This window comes from Pteropus medius, unplaced genomic scaffold (genome assembly GCF_902729225.1).
Source record: "Pteropus medius unplaced genomic scaffold, Ma_sr-lr_union100, whole genome shotgun sequence".
In the NCBI taxonomy this organism is placed as follows: domain Eukaryota; kingdom Metazoa; phylum Chordata; class Mammalia; order Chiroptera; family Pteropodidae; genus Pteropus; species Pteropus medius.
In genome coordinates this window covers 3834652-3861462 of record NW_024346150.1, presented here as the reverse complement: position 1 = coordinate 3861462, position 26811 = coordinate 3834652, and the positions used below count along the sequence as shown (strand labels likewise).

At 40.9% G+C, this 26811-nt stretch overlaps 1 protein-coding gene across 6 annotated transcripts in view; it reads left to right on the top strand.

Moving 5' to 3' along the window:
• NTRK2 (neurotrophic receptor tyrosine kinase 2) overlaps positions 1-26811 on the top strand; it is a 319040-nt gene that overhangs the window by 251095 nt on the left and 41134 nt on the right. For 5 of the 6 annotated variants that reach the window (XM_039875643.1, XM_039875642.1, XM_039875641.1 and 2 more), the window contains 2 exons: positions 2613-2785; positions 6140-6374. In XM_039875643.1, coding sequence (XP_039731577.1) covers positions 2613-2785; positions 6140-6374 — 408 coding nt within the window. Of the gene's footprint in view, positions 1-2612; positions 2786-6139; positions 6375-26811 lie in introns of those variants that run through there. The other variant, XM_039875645.1, reaches the window with a different exon arrangement.

The following is a 26811-nucleotide window of genomic DNA, read 5'->3' as shown; positions in this document are numbered from 1 at the left end:
GACACAGGACATAGTGTCAAGTCTTACACTTCGTACACATCTGACAGATGGCCATGCTTTCATTCTGTTCCAGTTTAGGTGAATGTGAATGTTTGCATTTGTCATCCAACTTTGATTATGACTGATTGCAGTCTCCCTGGGGGAAGGAGTCACATACTCACATGTCACCTCTACCAGAAGGAGTCCTCTGGGCTTCCCTCCTCCTTGTTCCTCAGTTGAAGCAATTGCTCACTTTCTGAACTCTTCTTTTGCTCTCAGTGTTTGCTTTTCGTGTCCTTTATTATTCATTCCACAAACCTCTATTGAATACTCAACATGTGCCTGGCACTGTGTCCAGTGCTAGCAATGTAGAGATGGAAGACACAGTTCCTGGATCAAAGAGCTCACCATCTACACCAGAGATAAGCAGGTACACATGCAATTAGAATGTATTATGGTCAGTGATATATGATAGACGTTAAGTATGAGGTGTACCTAAGAGGGTCATGCAGCATAGCCTGGGGGTAGGGGGGACATGACAGCAATGAGGAAGTCAGGGAACACTTCTCAGAAAGGTGATGTCTGAGCCCAGTCTCGGAGGATTTCTAGGTGATGACCAGATGTAGTCGTTTCCTGTGGCTGCTGTAACAAATTACTACAAACTCAGTGGCTTAAAATATCACAAATTATTTCTCTCACAGTTCTGGTTGGCCAGACACCAGAAACCAGTTTTACTAAGCTAAAGTCAACATATCAGCAGGGCTGGATCATTTTGGACATTATAGGGTAGAATTCCTTTCCTTGCCTTTTCCAAATTTTAGAGGCTGCCCACATTTTTTGGCTCATGGCCCCTTCGTCCATCTTCAAAGCCAGCAGCACAGCATCTTATCTCAATCTAACTTTTGCTTCTATCCTTACATCCTCTCTGTCTTGATTCTCCTGCCCTCTCCTGTAAGGATTCTTGCTTGGGACAACATTGGACCCACTCAGATAATCCAGGATAATCTCTCCAACATCAAGATCCTTAACTTAATCACATCTACAAAGTCCTTTTGCCATGTAAGGTAGAATATTCATTGGTTCTAGACATTAGGATGTGGACATCTTTAGTGGTCAATATTCGATCTCCAACACCAGTAACCAAGCCTGAGTCAGCATACCAGGTAGAGGGATAAACATGTGCAGGGGCCGAGAGGTGTGGCCTGATGTCATTTGGGCAGCTGCAGATGATTCACAAGGTGGAAATATAAGTTTCAAGAAAGGCATGTCAAGGAGAGATCATGCTGTTGCAGAAATGTTGCAAAAATCAGACCGGCGAGAAACCAAGGAGTACTTGGAGAGTTGGAGAACTGAGGTTTATTATGCCAGCAGTCACAGAGGAGCTAGTGCTCTGAAGATCTGGGCCCCAGGCTCAGATGTAATTTTGCTTTTATAGGGCTTAGTTGTCGTGGGCCGATTGGTTAATTTGTCCTCAGACAGTTACGAAGCACGAAGTTGCTCTGGGTTGCAGGCAGTTACAAAGAGTTACACAGCGGGGGAGTTACTATAGGTTACAGGCAGTTACATTTGTTGTTAGACAGAACAAGCAAAAGGGAGGATGAGTCTTTAGTTAATTTTGAGGTTACCCTGGCCCATGGCCTATGTGGCAAGCATATCTACAGAAGCAGAACAAAGAGCTGATTATAAGATTAGCCTTTTTGAGTGAAAATTCCTCTTCAATGCTGGACAGAGATGCAGGGGAGCCAGTTTATTTAGGACATGTTTTAAGCTTGAATTATAGTTAATGACATATGTGACTTATCTCCCTATTTGCCCATAAGCACCTTAGGCCAAGATTTGGGTCCCATCACAGCTCTGGCCCAATGACTGGGCCAGGACAGGAGCTATGTACATGTGATTAGCATCAACGCATGCCAGCTTTGCCATGCCTGCAGTGGCAATGTGGTGGCAGAGCGGTATGGGCTAAGAACTAAAGGCACTAGAACCCAACTGGCATGATCCCGGGCATCCTCATTTTGGCAGTGTGACTGGCCTGCTGTCAGGGACATTTCCTGAGTGAGCAGTGTGTGTGAGCATGAGCTGGAGAAGGCTTTTTAGAATGTCATATGATAAAACCAGCAAAATGGTCATTGTCAAAGCTAGAAGATGGGTACATGAGAGCTCATTATGCTCTTTTCTCTAATGAGTATTTCCATAATATAAAGTTTTTAAAAGGTTATATGGACAGAGGCGAGGTGCACATAGCATCCAAGAATGTGCAACAGGCACCAAAGTGGGAGAGAAGTCCATGATGATAGTCGAGCCCAGACCAGGGCTAAAAGGAACGAAGACTGTATAATGCGCATGTCTATAACTTAATGAGGTAATATATGGGCAAGTGCTTCATAAACTCTAAAGTTTATGTCAAACTTTGCATACCCACAAGGGATTTTTCCTCAGTTATTAATACAAAAATTATTTCCTCAGGAATTAGGTCATTTCCCCAATATTTCATGTAATAAATGAGATGAATTTCCTTCCCATCTAGGAACCTCGGGCCCAGTGAAGTAATTCCTTCTTGACGCAACCTTTTCTTTGACAGCTTCAATTTAAGATGTGTTGGTTTTTCCTTCCTCTCTGTTCCTCATCTCCAGACGCTGAAGGATGCTAGTGACAATGCACGCAAGGACTTTCACCGAGAGGCTGAGCTGCTGACCAACCTCCAGCATGAGCACATTGTCAAGTTCTATGGTGTCTGCGTAGAGGGTGACCCACTCATCATGGTCTTCGAGTATATGAAGCACGGGGACCTCAACAAGTTCCTCAGGTACAGTGTGGCCGGGAAGGGATGAGGTGGGAGTCGGGCTCAAGGAGGGAACAGGTTCAGATAGCCTGAATTAGATCCTCTATAAGTCAGGTCTGCCTTCGACATGCTGTTTTCTTTAAAACAGAGCTATCCCTCAGCTTTGAAAGATTAGCAAATGTGCTGCCTGTGGTTTCTTGGAAGATGATATAATTTAGGATAAACAGGAAAGATGTGACAAGTTTGCACCTGCTCTTGCTGGCCTCCGTTTCCTTACATGTGAAAGGGGTAGAATGATACCCGCATCAAGGACGAGTGTCAGGACTTTTGTGATGGGAAGGAGTCAATAGATGTTGTCCCCTCAACCCATTTTCCCTGCTACATTTTCCTTTTTATTTTGGTTGAAAGATTCAAAATTCTGGGATGTTATGCCTTCTGTGTTATGACAATAGCTACGCTTCTGTCCTCCTCCAGTTTCTGTGGGCACTGAGGTGGGCTTTCCACAGAAATTGGCACCAGTGGCTTCGTGTAGCCCCCGGAAGATTCAGAAACTGTGTTGTTTAAGTAATAACTCAATCACTGAGAGAACAGTGGCCGGGGGGAGAGGGCACTGCTGTGTTTAGAAATGTCATCACGTGGTTTGTGCCATCTGGGTCACTTCCATCATCTCTAGCCTCATGAATACACGTGTAATTTAGTTCTTCGCTGAAATGAGTCCCCGTTCTCTGCCTTGCTTCTGATTGAGTGCATGAGTGACTGCCAGGTGAGATTAGGAATATGATGCCAATTCATGGTATTCAGAGACAGTCAACCTAATAGCGCATTATCCAAAGTCAGCAAAATTTTTCTTGTGGGTGATAAGAAAGAGGATGATGGCAGCTTTTGCACGTTGTCTTGTCAGATCTAATGTGAAAGGAGGAAAAGAAGTTGAATTGGTTGAGGTCTAACTGCTCATAGGAGAAATATTGTTTTCTTGTTTCCCTGCTCTAGGCTACTTCTAATTTGAAAAGGTGCTTTCCAAGAACTGTAGCATAATAAATTCACATGTACTCATCTGGATGCAATTAAATGCTTCTGTGAGCTCAGATTTGCACATGTGCATGTAAGCATATGTGTTTGTGCATGTGCGTGCGTGTTTGTTGATTCTTTCACTTGTGGCTCTGTCAACCTCTCCCTAGCTCTACTTCCTACATCCCAGAAGGAGCAGGCACCTGATTTCCCTTGGCATCTTGCACAAGACATGGAGCTATTGGAAACCTCCTCTGCTCAATTTCAGAATCTGCTGAACTCTGGGAACAAGAGGTTTTTCCATGCCAAGAATCAATTTCTTAGGTGCAATACTGTGCTGCAAACTACAGTCTATCCTCTTTCAGGAAGGGAACTCAGCCCTAAACTCCCGCGAATGGGTCCCCAAGTGTCATTGGCACTGCCCTCCAGAGACAGATGCCTACAGTTATCTCCTCCCTTTTTTCATTTATCCAAAGGGCATGTACTGAGTACCAACATGGTCAGGCCCTATGCTAGGTTGGCTGGGAAATAAGGAGTAAAACACAGTCCTGGCTTTAAAGATTAGTTTTGCCTCTTAGAATGTCTCCAGGATTCCCTTCTAATAAAGAGAAGATGAACAAGGCTTATTTCAAGCAATAACAGCTAATATTTATTGGGTCTTTCTAAGCATTTTAAATGTTATGGCTTGTATCAATTTTATAAACTATTATTTATCATCATTCTCACTTTACAGTTGAAGAACATGAGTTTCACAGCTAGTCAGAGGCAGTTGGGGGGCTGTGGTTTGAATGGAGATGAAATAAATTTGTTAGAACTTGCCTTGTATAAAAAACAGGAAGCTCCTCCCTAAGAATTGCTCGATTCAGATATTTAGAGATAGAAGGGACCTAAATGATCACACATCATAATATCTCTTTATTTTTTGACTAACTGGGAAATTACACATTAAAAGGCTTCCCCAGATTGTGGTGCTGGGTACTCCTGGAACTGGGTAACTCCCCACCTTCCTGCCCAGTGCTTGTTCTCTGTGAATACATGAATGAAAGATCAGATGACAGCATGTTTTGGAAATCAAGGAAAGGGGAAATCACTGCGGGCTATAGCCATGATGGAGAGGGCAGGCGCCTATGCTTGAGATAACTCATCCAAGGTGGAGCTGGCGGGTGAGGGGAGGGCCAACGCCAGATTGGGATTCTTGAATTCCGCCTCTCTCATCGTCAAATAGCCATACATTCTGTAACGCTTCAGGTGTAGTCACCACTTTAAAATTCATTTAAAATCCTCTATATTTATTTTAAGTGAGTCAAACTATCCGGAAGGAGATGTCATTGGCCAACTTGCCCTTGGGAGGGAGAAGCCCTTTGACCAAGCTTTTCTTTCTTGCCCTGCAGCGCCCTCTCAGGCCGCCAGGGGTAGTGACGCCAGTCTTGTCTCATATTACCAGGTTCCAGAGTGGGGACCGTCCATGCCGATGGAGCATTCTAGGACTGCGACTCTCTGCTCCCTGAAGCACCTATCAGTATCATAATGCCTTAATTCATCACACAGCTCAGAAAAGTCTAGTGTGTAAGACAGAAGAGAAGAAATAAAATACCATATTCTCATTGTGCTCCCTTTCTCCCTCAAAAAAGTGTAAAGAATAAAACTTGCCCCGATAAAAGAATAAATGTGTTGTAATTCAAAAGAGCTCTCTTCTGTGGTGGCCAGTGCATATGTTGAACTGACAGTCAGGGGGAAGGGTGGGCAGAAGGAGATGGTATTTTCCACTGGGAATGAATATCCAGGCTGAGGATGCCCTGAGATCCTGCTGAACTGAGCTTGAGGGTGATGAGGGTAGCTTAGAGACCATGCCTGGCTACAGAGCATGTGGAGTGGGGGGACCAGAGCTGCCAGCTCTGGCCCTGATGGGGCACACTGGAGGGATCAGCCTGGGTGGGGGCCAATTGGCTGCAGCACGTGGCAGGGAGGGGAGGGGTGAGACTCTCGCTGTGCTTCTTATCCTCTGTTTCTCTAGGAGAGCCAAATTCTCCCCACCATGCTTTGCTTCGTTTTTGTTTTGCTTCAGCCACCTACTGCTTTCCAGAGTCAGGGGCTCTGGCCAGCACCTGACCCCAGGATAGTTCTGGAGCACCTAAAACATGAACTTGTCCATATGTTGAGGCAGGGCACCATTCAGGCCATGTGGCCCTGGGAATTCTAGATTCTCTGAGAATTGAAGCCTGGGTCCTTTTGAAGTATAACCACGGGTAACGCATCTTTCCTGTCTATGCCGAGTCAGGCAGTGTCTTCTAGAACCAGCAGCTGATGGGGGGTAAAGCGCCCCTGGGCAAAGAGCTCCAGCTCTAGCAATGCTGTCTATGTCCTCCACAGGGCTCATGGACCTGACGCCGTGCTGATGGCTGAAGGCAACCCACCGACGGAGCTGACACAGTCACAGATGCTGCACATTGCCCAACAGATCGCTGCAGGCATGGTCTACCTGGCCTCCCAGCACTTCGTGCACCGAGACTTGGCCACTCGGAACTGCCTGGTTGGTGAGAACCTCCTTGTGAAAATCGGGGACTTTGGTATGTCCCGGGACGTGTACAGCACTGACTACTACAGGGTGAGTGGCTGCAGACCCCCAGGGCCCTGTTTCCCTGGGAGTCCCTCCTTGTACTCATTTTCTTGGGCTGCCATAACAACACACCACAGATTAAGTGGCTTGAACAACAGAAATTTATTTATCCCAACAGTTCTGCAGGCTAGAAGTCCAAGATCAAGGTGACTGCAGGGTTGGTTCCTTCTAAGGCTTCTATCGTTGACTTGCAGATAGTGCTTCTCTCTCTGCCCTGATGTGAGGTCTTTCCTCTGTGCACGCAAAACCCTGGTATTTCTCTGTTGTCTAAATTTCCTCTTCTTATAAGGACACCATCAGACTGGATAAGGGCCCACCCTAACGGCCTCGTTTCAACCTAATTACCTCTTTATGGCCCTATCTCCCAATACAATCATATTCTGAGGTAGTAGGGATTAAGGCTTCAACATATAAATTTTGCGGGAACACAATTTACCCCACAACCCCTATCCTGCTGTTCTCATGGCTGTACAGAGCAGTGTGTGATATCTCCAAGAGGAAAGTCCTCAGCCTGAGAATTTTGCCAGCAGAACTTAAGGTCATGGGGAAATTCCCAGAGGACATAAGGCTAAAGGATTTTGAGGTTTGCACTTGATTCTGAGAAATAATACCTGGAACCTTTGAGGTTTGACCTAAGATGAACTTGTTCGCATAAAAAATAACACATGTAGACCTTGGAAATTCCTACACAGAATCATCTTGTTTGAAAGTGGATTATCTTGATAAGACACAAGAAGTTCCATCCTGCCTGTTCTTGAATGCTCTCACCCAGCCCACCTGGGGATCCATCACTAGAAGCACTAAGGGATAGAGTTATAGACAATAATTCAAGTCCACTGATTACCAGGAATCGCCCCTTTGGCAGGTTAGATTTGTTAACTGAAATCTTGGGACTTGGGTATAAAAAAAGGGACATTTATGGAAACCTTGAAGTCGTGATATTGAAGTGTCAGGTGGTCTTCCACCACCTAAAACTCTCAATTTGGTTTTCTTACTTTGCTGGGCTTTCAAGAGGAAAGGAAGAAGGTAAGAAAGAAAAAGAATAATATGCTGTATGTATATAGCCTAAGAGAATAAAACATATAACTTGACTTTCATAATAAGGTAGGACTGGTGAAGAAAATGCCTGTCCTCACCTTTGCTCCTCCCTTTATGGTTTATTTTTGAGGCAGTGCCTTCTCAATCTGTTTCCTAGTCTCCTCCCTACAGCGTCACTCACTTCCAATGCCTCTGCACTCTAGCTGAGCCAACTTTGCTGCAATTAGTCTATGACAGTGAATCGATTGCCTTCCTGCATATTCTTCTGTAGATTGTTTTGTGGGGTTTCTTCCTTTGTCATCTGATAAGCATTGTCCACGTTTTATATAGGAGGGAGTGGAGACCAAATTGTTTATTGAAAACATGAGCATAGTCTCAACTTGAAGTGTTCAAAATGGAGCTTCAAAGCACCTGTCCTGAGTCTAGCAATGACTAGTTTGTTCTAGATATCTAAAATGTGTGTGGTGGGGGGTGGAGGGGGGGGATGTTACCTACCAATGGATGTATCTTCTCTGTTAGGTTTGCTCCGTTGGAGGAGGTGGGCTTGGGGGCATCTCCTTGTCTCAAGGGACAAAGAAACACAGGGTGCTTCCCTAAGGAAAAGCTTTCCCAATCTCGATGGTCATCTAAGGGAGGAACATGTGGCCCAAGCAACAGTTTTCTCTTTAGCAGTAAGTTAATAAAGGCTTCAGAGTGCCTGGCACAAAAGAAGTGCTCAATAAATGTTTTCAACCTTATCATTATCTAATTTAGTGAAGTTATGCTTCACTCCCAAAGCCAGGACTGAATTAGGTGAAACCCAATGTCTTTTTCTACAATCTCTAGAAAAATAATTCAGAGGAAAAAGACTGAAAGACTCAACAATATGAAGATTAACCACCCAATTAAAAAATAGGCAAAGGATTTAAGTAGAGATGTCTCCAAAGAAACTATACAAATAGCCAATAAGCACAGGAAAGGATGCTCAACATCATCAGTCATTAGGGAAATGTAAATCAAAACCAGCTTCATAACGACTGGGATGGCTGTAATAAAAAGACACATAATAACAAGTGTAACTAGGGATGTGGAGAAATTTGGAACCCTTATAAACTGCTGATGGAAATGTCAAATGGTACAGCTGCTTGGGAAAACAGTTTGTCAGTTCCTCGAAACATTCAACGTAGAGTCACCATCTAACCCAGCAATTCCACTCCTAGGTACATACCTAAGAGAACTAAAATCATATGTTCACACAAAAACTTGTATACAGATGAAATAGCAGCATTATTCATAATAATGATAAAGTGGAAACAATTTAAGTGTCCTGATGAATAGATGAACAAAACGTATGATAATCTGTACAGTAGAGTATTGTTTATCAATTAAAAGGAATGAAGTGCTGATTCATACAACACAGATGAATCTTAAAAACATTATGCGAAGTGAAAGAAGCCAGGCACAGAAGGTCGCATATTACATGATTTCATTGATATGAAATGTCCAGAATAGGCAAATCCATAGAAACAGTAGACAGCGGTTGCCAGGGACTGGGGGTAATGGAGAATGAAGAGTGACTGACTCCGGACATAGAGTTTCTTCTTGGGATGATAAAAATGTTCTAGGATTGTATAGCTGTGATGGTTATTTAGTATATTTGCAAATAGACTGAAAACCATTTAATGTGTACTTTAAAAGAGCAAATATCATGGCATATGAATTATCTCTCAATAAAAAACCTGAAAATGAAAATACTAGCAAAACAATGACCATCGTTATGGATATAAAGCATTAGTCTTGGTCATTTATACATTATAAAACACCGTCACTTGTCATCTACCATATTTTATCATTTGCTGTAAAGAAAACCCTTCATTTAGGTGAAATTTTCCTGAAGTACTTCCTTCTGAATTGATTGGAGGAAATAATGATTCCCAGTCCCTTTATTTGTTAACTTTGTTCAGTCATTAAGAAATGTGCTTCAGATGCCAGATTTATTTATTCTCCCTGACCCTCACCTAGTCACTATTCAGTTGCAGCTGCAGAGTTTGTGCATTCACTTGGTTGTTCATTACTCCCACTGAAGATGAGGAAGCAAAATTGGCCTTCTGTCGGCCTCTGTTGTAGGTGGGAATGGGTGGAAGCAGGTAGGAAAGTGGCAGAGGGAAGTAAGACCTGGCAATTTGTAAGTAGCCCAGGAAAACAAGAAAAAAAAAAAAATCAATGACTTTTATTTTGCCTCCTCTAAAATTTCAAAGTGATGGTCCATCTTTTGGTTTCATGTTCGTATTTACCATCATAGAACTCGTTGGCAGAATATTTTTGCTTATTAAAACATCGAAAGTGTATCCGTGGAATCCATTTTGTGGAGTTTGTCAAATGAACGTTGCTCTGTTTTTGTAGGTGAATTCCAGAACATTTTGCAGTGGCTATTTCCCAGAATACTCTCGCTTTCACATTAGTTATCCTGTTTGATCGTCTATAAGCTGGGCATTAAACCCTTCCGCATTATGGTGTCTCTTCATCTCTGTCACAGCAACTGGGAAATGCGTTCTCCTTACAGTTTGGGTTTCTCATTTGTGAGCACCTTTTCTTCTTTATTCTCTTCCCATCCTCTCCGAAAGTCTGCACACTCCAAGGGGATGAGCTGCTGTAGCTGATGTGGGTTGTCACCACCAATGTTAAATACCCTTTCTGCCACAGTAATAAGGGAGCATTTTTGTGTTAGCCACCAATGTTAAATACCCTTTCTGCCACAGTAATAAGGGAGCATTTTTGTGTTCTTTCATCGTATATGAAAGAATGGCAACCGGGCCCGGAGTCAGCTAGATTGAGGAGTAACACGTCCCTTATCTTTAAGCAAGAACCAATCTCGCTGGCAGCCTGAGCCCTCTGCTCATGATGGTTTATGAGCAGCCTTGTGGGGTGACCACAGCTCTGTGCAGTCAGGGCAGGAGGGGTGGGTGGCAGCTGTTCCTCCATCCTAGGGGAGCTGGCAACACAAGGAAATGGCTGCCTCAGGCTTCCACCCTGTTGCAGCTGAGCTAATTATATCTTCCCGATGAAGGAAGAAATCGGAACGCTACATTTGCATTAAAAGCAGCCTGATATGGCGGATCCAAAATTACTCTAGCATTTATGTTCTCTGAATTGTTTTAATTAGCAGCTCTGCAGTGCCCATCTTTTATTTTGTTTTTATTCCTTCCCTCCACTGGCAAAACCTGACATTTAGGAAACATCTGAACCGGATTTCTGTCACATGCTGCTTGTCACAGGCCTACGATCTCACCCTACTTGGTCACTACTGTGCCACAGTATATCCACTGAAAATTTTTTAATATGCACATTGGTGGTTTTCGCTGTTTGGGTCCAACGTGTGCTTAAAGTGAATGTGATACGTTGGTGAGTAGAGGGCCCCTAAATATCTGAAATCCTAGCTTTTAAGTGTCGTTCTCCTTTGGGTTTTAGTTTTATGTTGGAGTGGTAAGAAATCCTTTAATTCATCCTCCACTTAAGAAGAAAAGGAAGCAGAATAGGCAAATTGATTTATGGTGGACATATGACAAAGCAAACGATTATAACGCAACTAAAGAAGGCCACGGTCAGAATCCTAAAGTGTTAAAATGGTATCAACGACAAAGCCCAAGAAATCATCTTTGGGTGTTCAACACAGTTTATTAGCTGCAAAGAGAAAAGAAGATGAGTTGTACTAAAGTCAGCAGACAGGACAAGTAGCCGAAAGAACTGATTTGAACATTAGTAACTTTCCGCTTACACTGTCCATCCTGGAGCGATGAACTAGAAAATAAAGTCCTGAACCACAGAGGAGAGGAGAAAGCTGAGATAATTTAAGAACTGAGCTAACACATAAGAAATAATCCAAAGTTAACTTTCATACCTCAGTCTTTGAAAAGAATGTATATATTTTTTAACGAATATTTTTATGTAATATGAACATTTCTAGATACGATAGGTAGATAGGCAGATTAGATAGATAGATAGATAGATAGATAGATAGATAGATCAATCTTGACTCATTCCACAAATGTTTTTAGTTGTGTGGTTGTGTAAAATGCCAATGTCATTCCCTCTATGAGGAGTATCATTGCATCTCCCTGGGGAATGCCTACTAATTCTTTAGATGCAATTCCAGCTTCGCCTGCTTCCTGATTTCCTCCGAGCATAGTAATTACTCACAAATTCGTGATTCCTCGATATTTCATATAAATCAGCATTGCAGCATAGAGCACATTGCATCATAGAAATTTGTTCATGTATGTTTCTCACTAATTTGAGAGCAGGGAAAGGACAAGTCTTATACATCTTTTTGTCTGCACGGGCTGGCTGACTGCATAGTATGTACTAGGTAGTCAATCAGTGATTGTGAACAGGACACAAATCAGGGAAAGCCTTTATGAGTGTGTCTTTTTAGCCCCGTAGATGAATACAGAAGACACTCAGATTTGCAGATGGGCTTGGCTCTGAGGCTAGGAGCACTGAATTCAGGAAGTAAAGCTTGGGATGTAGGGATATTCTTACCTCGGACAATTCCTTTTCAATGGAGAGCTCAAGATTAAAATTTATTTGTGTTTATACTATAATAAGAAAACTTCCTTTAGTATACTCCACCTAGAACTCTTCAAACCAGGCATAGTGTTCACTTCAAGAAGCAACACAATCCCTTCCTGAGAAAGGAATGTTCTCTATGTCATTAAGTCCCTTTGCATGTATCATTTCCTTATTTTCTCCCTTAATATATAATACATAACAATGGCTCAACTTTCACATGAGTAATTATAGACCTTTCTGTTTGCATTCTTTTGAATAAAGTGGACCCAGAAACATAACAGCTTGTTTATTTTATGAAATCATCCTCCATTTATGCTCTGTACAACACTTAGAGAAAGCACAGTTCAGAGGAACCTGTCTGCCTGGGAGAAATCAGAACATTGAGTTCAGACTAATTCTATATTAAACCAAATTTGCATAAATTGTTTCAAGATTCTAAATTGGATTAGTTTGTATTCAAGCCTTCCCAAGAATCTTTTACATATGCTTTGGAATTGCAACAGGGTGAGTGAGTGTCTTTTCATTCATTCATTCATTCATTCATTTATTCAGCACATATTTATGAAGCAGCTACTAAGTGCCAGATGCTATACTAGATACTAAAGGAATCCAGATGAAAAAGACATGTGGGCTGTGATTTGAAGGAGTTTTTAGATATGTTATAATGTGATAAGTGCTGTAATAGAGATATGTACTGGCAACCCTAAAGAGGAAGCCACCAGAATTCTTTGGGAAATCAGAGTAGGGTTCACAGAGATACGACATTTGAGCTGGTATTTAAGATACAAAGCCCCAAATTGTTCTATTGGCAAGAAGGCCCTGGGCCAGAAGGGGAGGGAGGCATTCTTGGCATAGGAGGTAGCATATAAAAAGAAATGGCAGTATAAACATCAGACGGTGTGTGGCCAGGGAATAGGGACTCCTTTGCCTGCATCCGAGTTAACAAAGTAGACTATTTTGGCTATTATCAAATTTCACAGGGGCCTGTTTGCCATGCCAAAGTCTTTGGACTTTGTCTTTTTGGCAGTGGGAAGCCACTGAGAGTTTTTAATGCCAGAAAATGATATGTCAGATTGCATTATGTCAGCTTATGAAAATAGATCCACCTAAGACATCCCCAGATCTCCACTTCTGTATGTATTTGACTGGACTAGAGCAGCATCTCTCAAACTGGGTCCATGAACTGTCCACAGGTGTTCACCAATAGAAGAGATCAATGATCACTAGGTAAACAATAATTTCCTTGCTGCAGAACTCCTCATAGTTTTTACTCTATTACTGTGCCTTGTGACCTTTCAAGAAAGGCTATAGAAAGTAGCTAAGGCTGGAATAGAAGAGCTGGCCTGGAGATCATTTGTCCAGGTCACTGGTCCCACGTATTTCCCAATTAGCGAAGACTGTTAGCAGGAGATAGGATTGATCCCTTTTGTCTTGTCAGTCTTCTGACAACCTTATTTCTTAAATCAACAGCCCGTCCACTTTGCACTTAGAAGTGCTACATGCAAAAATTATGTATATGTTTAGGTACACTGGGAAGGAAGGTAAGTTATAGCCCATTGGCTTGGGTGAGCCAGAAGGATTCTGATTCTTCAAGGTGCTGGGAGATATCTTCAGCAGGTACTTCTTTCTCCCTTTTCTCTCCTACTTTTGAAGCAGTTAGGCCTCAGCTTTCTCATGCTGGTGAGATTCCATACTTTTGCATCACTCAGACCAGAGGCCCTTAAAAATGGAAAATGGCAACAAAGAATTAGCTAAAGTATAGAAAAAAGAGTATCAGACTGGGGTCCTAGAGGCAAAATTTGCCTTTTCTAACCTTATGATCCTATCAGTTAGGAATGTATTTAGCCAAAGGTAGCAATATGCTAGTAGCAATGGCCTAAGCAGATAGGGAGTTGTTTCACTCACATGACAGGAAGTTCACAGGTGGGCAGTTTCTGATTGGTTCAGAGACTTTCCAATGTCAGAGCTATGACTTGGCGATTGACATTTTCTTGGTCTTTTCCTCATGGCTACAAGTGGCTGCAGGAACTCCAAACATATAAAAACTGAAGTTGGAGGAGGAAAGAGGCAAGGCTGCTACAGAGAGCAGATGGTTTCTTCCTGCACACCTTCCTCTCATCAAGAAGTAAATCTTTCCCAGAACATCCTTTCTGCAAATACTTCTTATTGTACAGGTGGGTCAAGACTAAGGGCTGGACTCACTTGCACAGATCAGTGGCTCGTTACCAAAAACCTAGACAAACTAGCATTCTACTACAGGGAAAAAGAGTGAAAGCAAATGGTTTTGGGGAAAGAAAATAATGTCATACTCACCTTATGCACCATCATAGCCCCTGTTTCCTTATTTGCGATGAGTTCTTACCTTTAGAGATTGTTGAAGACAATAAACTGAAGTGACACATAATCATTGCTAAAAAGTAAAAGTGCTGGCGTTTCTCAGTAGGACATCTTTGTTTCTCTGTATGCAATACTTCTTTTTTCTTGGGCTGTTTTAAAGTTTTCTCTTTATTACTTGTCTTGACCAATGTGATTATATGTGACTATTTCTTGTGCTTGGCTTCATTGGATTTCTTAGATTTGTAGGCTTATTGTTGTCACCAGTTTGAAAGCTTTTTGACCATTATTGTTCAAATATTTCTTCTGTTCTCTCTACTTACCTGCTAGAGACTCCGATTTCACTTATAGTAAGCCACTTAAAGGTGTCTAATGGCTCACTGAGCTCTTTTTATGTTTTTGAGTGTGTGTGTTTCATTTTAGATAGTTTCTACTATTTTGTCTTCATCGTCCTTAATTTTTTTTTCTGCAACGTCTAATTTTTTATTTTCACAATCCAGTGTATTTTTCATCTCATACTTTGTAGTTCATTCCTAGAAGTTCAACATGGACCTTTTCACAACTTCCATGACTCTAGTTATATTTTTAAGCATGGAATAAATTTGTAATAAATGTTTCAATATATTTGTCTGTAGTTCTACTGTGTATGTCAGTCCTGGATCAATTTCCCTTGATTGATTTTTCTCATTATGGATCATATCCTCCTGCTGTGTTAAATGTCTGGTAATTTTAGACCGAATGCTGGACATTTGAATTTATCTTGTTGGATGCTGGATATTTTGGCATTCCTATATATCTCTTTGAGTTTTGTTCTGGAGTGTGATTATATTGCCTTGAAACAGTTTGATCCCTTGGTGTGTTGCTATTAAGATTAGGCAGTACCAGGCCAGTGCTTGCTTTACAGCTAATGCTTCCCCACCACTGAGGTATGATCTACTGGATACTCAATTCCCCATGAATCATGAGGTTTTCATTCTGCTTCACAGGAACCAGCACTATTCCTGGTCCTGCATGAGCACTGGGCACTGTTTTCACTGCTCCCTTTGGATAGTTCTTCCCCAGCTACTGATAGTATCTTCACATGCATGCACTGATCAATACTCATCTGAATACTTGAGGGGCGCCTTTTATGGATTTTCAGAGTTCTGTGTGCAGCTCTCGCTTCTCTGGTATTCTTTCCTTTCCACTCTAGCCACCTTGGTCTCCCCCAGACTCTCAACTTCATCTTTTCAACTCAGGGAGCATATTAGGTTCCATCTGGGTTCCCTTCTCTGTCTCTTTCAGTGAATTAAACTTGGCGATTATAGGACTCACTACATTTGTTACTCATCTATCAGAATCATTATTCTTCATTGCCTATTATCCGGTATCTTGAAAATAATTGTTTTATATATATTTAAGCGATATTTCGGTTGTTTCAAGTGAGAAGGCAAATCTATTCCCTGTTACTCTACCTTACTTATTAATAGAAGACAGTTGCCATTTCTCATGATGATGAATATGTCATTTCAAAAGTCTATCAGTGAACCACTTATTAACTACAGTAAAGAAAACAAGTTCTCCCACCTCTTTAGAGCAGCTACTCTCTGTGAAGTCTTTTTTTTTCTTTTTAATTAAATAACTTACATTTACATAATACTTCTACAATTAAAGTTTTCCTGCCTACACAAGATTATTACTTAAGTAGGAGAGTAGATGTTCTTCATCTCCAGTGAATATTGAGCAAGAGGAAATTATCTTAGCTTCCCTGTTACCTCTGAGAGATTCCCTAGACTCAAATGTGAATTGGTTCAAGAAGGCTTTGGAAAAAACTATGCAGACAGAATATTAATAATGCTCCATACTTTTTACACTTTCCCAGTCTTTGTCCTTTGGTCAGGGACAGAACACCTTGGATAGATAAATGATTAAATCAATCCGAGATGGTATCGTGTTGCATACATAAGTCTTAGCTATGCCTCTTCAATATGCAGATACTGAGTGAGACATGTTCTGTTCCCTAAAGAAAACCACAAATTTCCTGGGGGAGAAGAAATATGAATGAATCACTCTGATACTAGGCAGTATGATACATGTTGTAAAGAGTAGAAATAAATTAATTTTTACTGAGATGTGGGATGAAATCTGGAAAATTCTCTGGAAGAAATAAGATTTGACCTGGGTCTTAAAGGCAGAATAGCAGATGGGTATGTTATTGAACTTAAGGACTATTGCAAATGACTGAATTTATAAACAACAGAAGGTGACCTGACTATATGTGCTTCTTGGGCAGAATGTGTATGTTCTTATTTCGATCTCCATAATGCCTCATACAGTGCTAGGCACTTACTAAGTTCCTACTGATTATGATAATTGCCTAAAAGGCAGTTCCAAGAAAGATTGTACGATGTTCTTCTTGGAAATATTTGGAAATAAAGATGCCATCCACTTCCAGAATGGAGATTATTCCTAAGTCTAAGCAAGTCTTGACTTCATCTCTCAATGCTCCATAAAACTTCCCTAGAATTCTGTCCTTGGGTAATTATTTCATTTTTCTTCTTGGTCTATTTGTACAGATATGAAAAGCTATAAAATGCTAAGACATTCACTTTGTAGTGCATACAGATGTTCAATCACAATGTCATATACCTGAAACACATAGTGTTCTGTACCAACTTTACCTCAATTTAAAATAAAAAGAGAAAACACCAAGAGATTATTATGACAGCCTGACCTAATGTTGGATACATATGAAGACATTAAAAACCCCAGGATTGATCCCTCTGCAGTGCTATAGCAGCCTCTCTTGGCGATCATTCTATAGGTACTCATAAAAACAGTACAGGCATATAACCTGAGGAATTTTACTTAAGAGATTAAAAACAAATCCTATAGTGGGATACACTAAGAGAATTTTTAAACACAAATTTTCTTGTGATATCTGACCATGCTAATGGAGGCATAGCAATGTTATCTTACCTAGTACTATAGCACTCCCCACTATTGATGAATAGCTCAGAGTACTTTCTTCAAAATATTAATTACTGGGCTTCACCCTAGATATACTGATTCAGCATCTCTGGAGGGATGAGAATGGGAATTTATATTATTAAGAAGCTTCTTAGGTGAGTCTGATGTATAGTCAAGTTTAAAAATCATATTGGTCCTCTGAATAGACATTTCTCCAAAGAGGACATATAGATGGTCAATAGACATATAAATATAAAAAGATGCTCAACATTACTAATCATTAAAGAAATGCAAATTAAAACTATAATGAGATATCACCTCATGCCTGTCAGAATGGCTATCATCAATAAATCAACAAACAAACAAGTGTTGGTGAGGATGTGGAGAAAAGGAACCCTTACGCACTGTTGATGGGATTGAAAATTGGTGCAGCCACTATGGAAAACAGCCAGTATGGAGGGTCCTCAAAAAATTAAAATAGAACTACTTTATGACCCAGCAATTCCACTTCTGGGTATTTATGTAGAGAAATCCAAAACACTAACTTGAAAAGATATATGCATTCCTATGTTTGTCGCGGCGTTATTTATAGTAGCCAAGATATGGAATCAACCTAAGTGTTCATCAATAGACAACTGGATAAAGAAGAGGTGGTACATATGTACAAGGGAATATTACTTGGCCATGAGAAGGAATGAAATCTAACCATTTACAACAACATGGATGGACCTAGAGGGTATTATGCTAAGTGAAATAAGTCAAACAGAGAAAGACAAATGCCATATGATTTCACTTATATGTGAAATTTAAAAAACAAAATAAATGAACGAACAAAAGCAGATTCATAAATACTGATGGTAGCCAGATGGGAGAGGGATTGGGAGGCTGGGTGAAAAGGTAAAGGGACTAAGAAGTACAGATTGGTAGTTACAAAATAGTCACAGGAATGTAAAGTATAGCTTAGAGAATATAGTCAATAATATTATAATAATTATGTACGATGCCAGGTAGGTACTTGACTTATCAGGGCAGATCAAGTTGTATAAATATAAGTTGTATAAATCTCTAACCACTATACTGTATACTTGAAACTAATATAATATTAGAAATCAACTGTCATTGGAAAATAAAATTAAAAAGAGAATCATATTGGTCCTGCTAAGCAGGAAGGTAGCTATGGACATAACATAGTCTCATCTATGCTAAAATTCAAATGGTAACATTATAAAAGATCTGAATTAGCAAGCTGCAAAACAGGTTAAATGCTGTTAAAAATTTTCTAGAGCTTGACCCATTATTTTCCTAATGGAGATGATATTACTGCAATGAAAGGTTTTTGAGAACTTCCAATGAGAAAGACACTTTGAATTTTAGTTACTATCACATAATCACACTCTACTCTCCTTACCAGCAAAGCCTGGATTCCTTGAACCATGGTATTTCTGAACTGGTAAGTTAAATGTTATTTGAGGATCTTCCTTCTCATCCTAGACAGTGAGCTTAGCTCATTCTCTAGTTAAGTTTTATCAAAGACAACATGAGGGGAGAGAGAGAAAGACAGAAAAGCAGCAGGTTCAAATTGATGTGACATGTTCCTGGACAAGCCAACATCATAGCAGTGATGCCTCCCTCCTGCAGGGAGCCAGAGCTCCCAGCAGGTCTGGCAGTCTCGGCAGACCCCTGCTGGCCTTCTCTGTCACTGCATGGTTGTATATCTCTGTGGGTGACTTGGGGCGGGGCGGGGGGCGGGTGGGGGGGTGGCGTTCCGAGCAGGCAAAAAAGCAAAGGCTTGTGGGGAGTCAAACAGCTTGTCAAGGTATCCTTGTGGGTGTCTATATTGAAGTGTCACAGTATGAAGGCTTTTTATTAGCAGCTATTTTAAAATCCTAACACTGAAACGGAACAGTTTCTTCCCTACATGGCATTTCCAGGCTGGCTTACTCCCTCACAGCCCTACGACAGCATCAGCCATCTCCTAAGGGGGTGGAGAACATGACGCTAGTTTCCTTTAACAGCAGAGCCTAGCTACATGGCCCACGCCCTCAGCCCTGGAGATAATTTGGTTCATTCACATGTTGCTGATGACAGGGATACGGCAGCGGAGGCTGAGGAGGATTTGAGGCTCCTGTGCCGCCTTTGCACACAACACAGAAAGCTTCCTGGGTTTGGCAAAGCTATAAAAAAAAGATTGATGCCCAATTTTAAGGGAATAAGGGGAACATTTACCCCCAGGTGAAACTGCAGAGTGAGTTAAGTCAATATCAGCATGTTGTCTCATGGCTACCACGGGTGCTTGAATTCTTCCCAGCTCTTTGAGGGCAAGTAGTGAATTTCTTCTGGAAAACTCATTAGATTTCATTGTAGGAAACAGTTGTGACCTTAAAAGACTCCCGTTAATGTCTTAGAGGTTTGATGTTTGGTCTTGTAAGAAAGACTAACATTTATTGCCCTTTTTAAAATATCTCTGCTTGATGTGTAACCTTCTCAACCATTTTTAACAATTTACAGATGAGGAGAATAATACATAGAGAGGAGAGATCACTTTCCTGAGATACCATTACTTATCCAGGTGGCAGAGCTGGCATCTGAACCTCTATTATGCCCTCAACTACTCTTCTCCCTGGGAGGCGGAGAAGGGCCGCCTGGTGGATTCTCAGAGCTCTACCTTTTGTGGCCATATCAGGTCCATCTGGGATGCTGCGCTTACTGCATAGGACTAAGTCCTAAAGCTTTAGTGGCTAGAGGAAGAAAAGGAATACTTTACATTGCAGAACCATAACCTTTTCAACTAGGAAGGAGTTTCATAAATAGCCGGTCTGAACTTCTTAAGGAAGAAACCTGGATTCTTTCCAGATTCCAAATCTGGCTAATACACCAAAGAACATAGAACCAGAAGAGCAGACCTGGAACTATTCTCACCTGCAATATGTATGCAGTGTGTAGCTTTGAACAACTGATTTAACTTCTCTGAACCTTACTTTCCATCTTGTAAAGTGGTAAACAAGTCTGTTCTGCCTGCTACTAGTGCTGTCATGAAGCCACCATGGAAAGTGTGACATATATATGTGTATGTAAGTTGTTATTGTAATCAGTACACAGGGACAAAACAGAACCCTGCGGCACATGTTGGGTTCCACCCTCCATGTTTGGAGGAATAGTCTCTTGGATAAACATCCCTGGATCTGGGATGGGTTCCTAGGAATGTGAGTGCTGTCTCAGATCTTTATGGAATAGCCCCAGGGTGTTGCCTTCAAGGCACATACATTGCCCATCATGCTTTCCTTCTCTTCACGTCTCCTGAATTTATGATACACTTCCCATGAGCTTTTTACGGCTGCTCTTCATACACTGTTGGTCAACCCTCCAAGCTAGAGCCATGTTCAGGAGGTCTTTGGAAAATGTCAGGGGACTTCCCTAACCTTTACTGCCTACTGTTCTGGACTCTGTTTCTTCAAAGGCAACTTTAGCTGCCACCACAGAAAACACATTTTAATATTCTGTGTGATGTGCTTTGTCTCTTTGTGATTGGTCCAGAACTATCACTTGTTTACCTTTTGTCAGTCATTATGAGTCACAACTATGTGCCTGGGCATGAACACATGTCATAAATGGAACCCATCCTGGCGTAAACCACACACACTGCGGCATAAGCTTGATTTGGATAGCGTGGGATAGGACTCTGCCCTTGAGTATTCTGGTGAAGCCTAGGGACCCCCTTCTCAAATAAAGTTTTACATACACAAAATAAAATGCATAGAGTTATGAAAGAGCACAGTTGTTCTGAAGTACAGTTATAATGTTTTAAATGTGAGATATAAAATGCATGTGCTTTTGTTAAAACATTAAATAATGAGATCTGGTGGCAGGGCTAATAACTATTGTAATTTTAAAGTGATGAACATAGATGGTGTTTTTAGAAGGCTGCAACAACAATAATGTGATATGAAAATATCTGATTTCTACAGGTGACAACTTCTCATATTCTGCTGATACTACGGTTGGTTTGTTGCCTACATTAATAATTGAAACAATTGTTTACTTTTTGTCAGAGATTAGTGAAAATTAGATGCAACTTAAGTTTATAAAACCTTATAAATTTTATCTATGGATCCCTCAAGGGTCTGTGCCTTAGAGGCAAAGAATCCCTATTTTGGATGGAGCATTGCAAATAGTGCATGAATGCTTATTAGTCAGGTACAATAAAGTCCTACTAGAGCCAGACTTTCTGAGTTTAAATTCCAGCTCCACTTCTTACTATGTGACCTTGAACAAGTTGCTTAACCTCTCAACACTCAATTTATTCAACTGTTAAATGGTAACAACCACAATAATTTCTCAAATTGCTGTTGTAAGGATTAAATGCACTTTAAACAGTGGACATTTTATGTGTCGGCTGTTGTTATTATTATAATTGTATATGAACATTGAAAGGGAATATCTCAGAGATAAATAGCATTAGAGTGAATCAGCCCTGGGCAAGGCAGTGGTGAGCTGGGCACGCACATGGTGATGTTTGACTAGCTTTGAGTTCAACCTACATTTCTCTACCTCTCAAGGATACCATGGGGGACTTTTCTAAGAGTCTTGATAAAATCAATATTCTTCATGCCCATGGCAGCCTCTCATTTCCAACCTGTAAGTTCACCTAACAGGAAATGGATGATCATCCACTATGACTTAATCTTGATAAATCCGTACTTGCCCCTGATCATCACCGCTTCCATTTCCAAGTGCTTTCAAACCGTTTTTAAATAGCTACTGTTAAAATTCAGCCTGGGACAAATGTCACGTTTACTTATCAGTTGTTGGAGTCCTGCTTCTTTACTCTCATTCAAAATTCCTGTCAACTTTTGTCCATCTTCCTTCAGCATCTTTGCTTTTTCCTTTTACCTACTTCCTACTGTCTGCATGAATGTCAAACAATGCTGTCAAGAGAAGTGAGCTGGGGCATTATTTACATTCTTTGAAAAATAACTTCGAACTCTTTTATCTCATCTCCTTTGAGTTTTAAATTCCTCTTGACCATACTTGTCCCATCTTTTCTAGATTTAAGATCATTTTCCTTGATGGAATAGAGAGAATCAAAATAGAAATTGCCTGGTTAATTCACTTAACAAATACTTTTGAACACTTTATGTACACTAGGATAAAAACAGCGAGCAGAAGTAGATACATCTTAACCCAGTGGAGCTAAGGATCCAACTGTAGAGCCAGGCATCAATAAAATAACCCCAATGCATATAATAAATAAGAACTATGATAAGGATTAAGAAGCAGATGTCCTGAGGGCTGTAAGAACCTATAACAAGGAAATTTAACCTCGTATAAGAACTCCAGGAAGACTGGGGCAGGAATCTTTGAGCTGAATCTTGCAAGTTAGGTTAACTAAACCATAGGAAGAGGAAAGTACACTCCAGGCAGAGGAAATAAGAGAAAGGAGGGCCCTGTGGCAGAAGGAGCAAAGCATGGTGAAGGAAACAGAAGATGACCAGTATGCTGAGTACAGAACATGAAGTGCAAAATCCAGCTGGAGAAGCAGAAGGGGCCTAAGTCACATAGGACCTTGTCAGCCATGCTAAGGATTTTAAATTATCATGAGACAGTGGGATGCTGCTAAGGATTTTAAGCAAGATGTGGAATGGCACAACTCTGGAGAGGCAGAGCAGCTATAAGTAGATGGGTTAAGGGCTCTTGCAGAAGCGTGGGAGAGAGAAAATGGCATGGCAGTCAAGGGTGATGCCAGTGGAGACAGAGGCAAGTGAAGAGAATTATAAGCTATTTAGGAGGCAAAATTATGGGACATAGTGGTGGATTCGGTATGAAAAGTAAAAAGCAGAGGAAGAATTCAAGGATATGAAATAGATTTCTGGCCTACATAACTGGATAGACAATGGTATCGTTCACTGTCCTGGTTTTGGAATGAGCTAGGAAGAATTCAGTTTGGTATGTGTTGAGTTTGAGGCGATTTTAAGTCATCTTGTCTTAGGTGTCTCTAAAAAGCAAGAGAACAGTCAGGGGAGGGTGACCAAGAAGTCTGGAACCGAGCCACAAGAAGGATAGCTGAGGAAACAGGGGGCATTGGCGTGAGAGGCCAGTGGTTCCAGAGGCCAGAATTAGGACTATTAGATAGAAGTTTCATGGAACAGTTTTGGCACAATGTAAGCAAGAACTGTTTAAGAATGAGAGCTGTGGTGTGGGCTGCCTTGCCAAGAAATGAGTTCCGTGTCACCAGGTGGAAGTGCCCAAATATAGGCTTTTTGTCTTCCACGATGCTAGAGAATGGGCTCAGTGTTTTATAAATCGTGGAACTCAGTGATGTTCTGAAGGGGCTTCAGTAACTGATTCCATAAACATTTGTTTTAAATGGCATCTGCTTATGTGTATTATAACCATTAATATAGATATTAATACTACGTGCATTATGACCATTAGTAAAATCTAATGGGAAACAACACACTCAGATAGGTTGTATATACGATTTTAACATATTAGGCAACAGCAAAACTTTAATGTGTTTTTGTAGTTTGATTTATAATACAGAAATGTTACCAATTTGAAGCAACTTCATAATTCAAATATTCCATTTTAATTCTGACAATTAAGATCAGCTACCATATTGTAATTTCTGTAAATTATTTTAGCCCAAATGTAAAGCATATGATCAATTATAGATCCTCTGTGCACGGGGAGAAATTTACAAAATACTCTGTTTCCAGAATCAGCTATGGTTCTAAATCACCCTATGCTCTCCAATAAGCCTTCATTCTACACACTCCTTGCTACTTTCAAACTTGCCAAACCTCATCTGAGCTTTCAAAGGCATTGATTATATGTGCTTGGACTATTTTTAAAAGTTTGAAGCTTAGTATTGCATTATACTTATGATATAATTATTTAAAAAGCATAAGGACAATGCGCAATAGGTACTCCATGTCACAGAGAAGAGAATGCCCAAATTTTCACGGCTTCAAAATACAACTAACTGTGAATAATGAAGAGGCAGTAGTTAAGAGAATAAAAGAGAAACGGTAAGCAGATCAGGGAAACTCAGAGAAGAGTTGATTCAACTTTTTATCAGGTGACTGACTGCTTGATTGTTCTCCAAACTCTCAGCAAAACTCACCAACTTTGCAGTGGACAGAACATTCGCCCAGGGACACCCTCGGCCATAACACTGTTCCCTAGTTGCTCATTATGTACTAGAACACCCAATGTGTCCTAAAGGACTCCCACTAAAATGAATGAGAAATGAATAGCAACAGGGTGGTCTATTTCAACCCCTTGCTTAACATTCCAGGTTCCTCATTCCCAAAAGCACATACCTCAAAACACTTTCGGAAGAGAAACACACTGTTGGCTTGCTAACAATGTAATACTCCTGTTATTAGTAAGGTTAACTACCTGTGGTTACATGAACCCAAAATGTCCTAAGAAATGATTTCTGTGAATTAAGTGCCACCTGTATGATCTTCAGGTCATCCAGGCAAACCTGAACCTCATTGGGCCTCAGTGTATGGATCTCAATTGTGAAATGAAGACATGTTAGTCAAAGAAGTTTATTTATTTATTAGCCTTATGACAACTTTCATGGTTTCTTTGTCTTGGTGTACGTGTGCATGAAATACATAACATGAAAAAGAAATGCAAGGGTATAGAAAACCTGATAACACCTCCTTAATGCCAGACATATCTGCTATCATGTTGTAAATCAGTATTACCTGTGGATAGCCAGGGCCTCTCCTCATGACAGATATCTTAATATGATAAAGAGGCAAACGAACCAATGTAAGCACAGTCATAAGACTGTTTTCATTAAATAGTAAAGTCAAGTGTACATGCCTTGTGCCACTTGGTGTGCTGTCCTAATAAGCTGAACATTGTCAACAGTTGCCAATGTCATCCTTAAAGATCTGTTTTATAGATGGTAATTTAGAGCTTCAGAAGATTAAAGTCATGTCCAACTTGGAGCCAGATAGCCCAGGAGTTTTCTTTACCTTTTTAAGACATAAAGCAGGGAGGACTCCAATCTTACCATTCTCCACACCTCACTTGTAAGAGAGAGAACCATCCTTTATTCCTTCAGCATGGAGACAGAGCAGGATGGAGGATAAGATGTTTTGGCAGGAGGTCTCTAGTTTGGAATAGTGACTTTTCCCCATATACCAACCTAGTTCAGTTTCTCTCTTCCCTCAGTTCCTACTTCCTATAGGGTGGCTGAGAACTACCGGGAAGAGGCTATGTCTCCTCTTTCTATGCCCTTGTCGGCTTCAACTTTCCCTGAGTAGGCTCAAGGAACTCACCAGCAGCTTGGGAGTTAAGAGTAGCAGTCTTGGACATCCCCTGGGTGTGGCATGTTTCCAGGAAAAAAAAAAGAAAAATGCTACAAATGGAAAGAACAGTGTGGGAAAGAAATGGCCACTTGAATGAGATCAGGATGTTCTGAACCTTGTCCTGGTGCTGCCTGCCTGGGGCTGCAGCTTGGCAGTGCCAGGAGGCACTCAGTGCCCTAGGCAGCTCGGGGTGCACCTTGGAAGGCGACACCCGCCCCCACAGGAGGAGAGACAAGTGGTGCAGGCCAAGAAAGGCCACCCAGGGGGAGTTCTCAGAGGATGGAAGGTTTCTTTGAGGAGTGGTCAGCAAGACATTCTTACCCCGGGACTCATGAGAAATGGAGCTCTTTTTCTTCTTTCCCAAAATGCAAATAGCCTCTGTCCTTGGAATTAGGAAGATGGGTTGCTAGGCAATCACTTCTAAACAAGCACGCCCCCTGCCCCTTTTTCCTGACCCCTCTAACAATGGAGACTTTTCAGCAAATGGAACCAAGACGGAGAAAAAGACATGGCAAAAATAAAAATGGAACTAGAGATTATGGAAGGTCTGGCTCATAGAATATGGGAAGAAAAATGTAATATTAATAAGTTGTGCTCTAGGCAGACTAAAGGGGGTTTCATTTCTTATATTGTCATCACAAGCCAAGCTATACAGGCAATGCAGCAGCCACTGTCCTGTGCTGATCCCACTTGTAATAATTCGGGTGACTCTGAGGATATGATGTTGTTCCCAGTTAATTAGGAGTTCTTGGGTCTCAGTCTCTTTATCAGTAAAATAATGTTTGGAATAATATTTTCTAAAATAATCCTTTTAACAATTTCCATCTTTTCTTAGATCCTGTCAGGGTCTTGATAGAAAATAGGTGGCACACTGAAATCGAGTAATAGGATAGTAACAAAAGGAAAAATCTGGAAGTCCAACAACAGGGAATAATTAGGCTAATTATTTACAAAGGTGTAGGCAGGTTTTAGTGAAACCACAAGGTCTGGTGTAGGACTCTGTCATCCCTTGATCTGAAATGACAAGGGGAGGGAGTGGTTACCTAGAGAGTTGTCTGAGCAGGAGCTGTGACTTTTGGTAGAAGGATGCAGCAAGCCTCTGAGGACTCTATAGCTAATGTCCTGTCTGGTCACAACATTTTTGTTAATATCTAACTTTGTTTTATGTACGTTTCTGTTTAAAGACACCTTATTTAATATATGTAGTTGATTCATTAACATTGAAC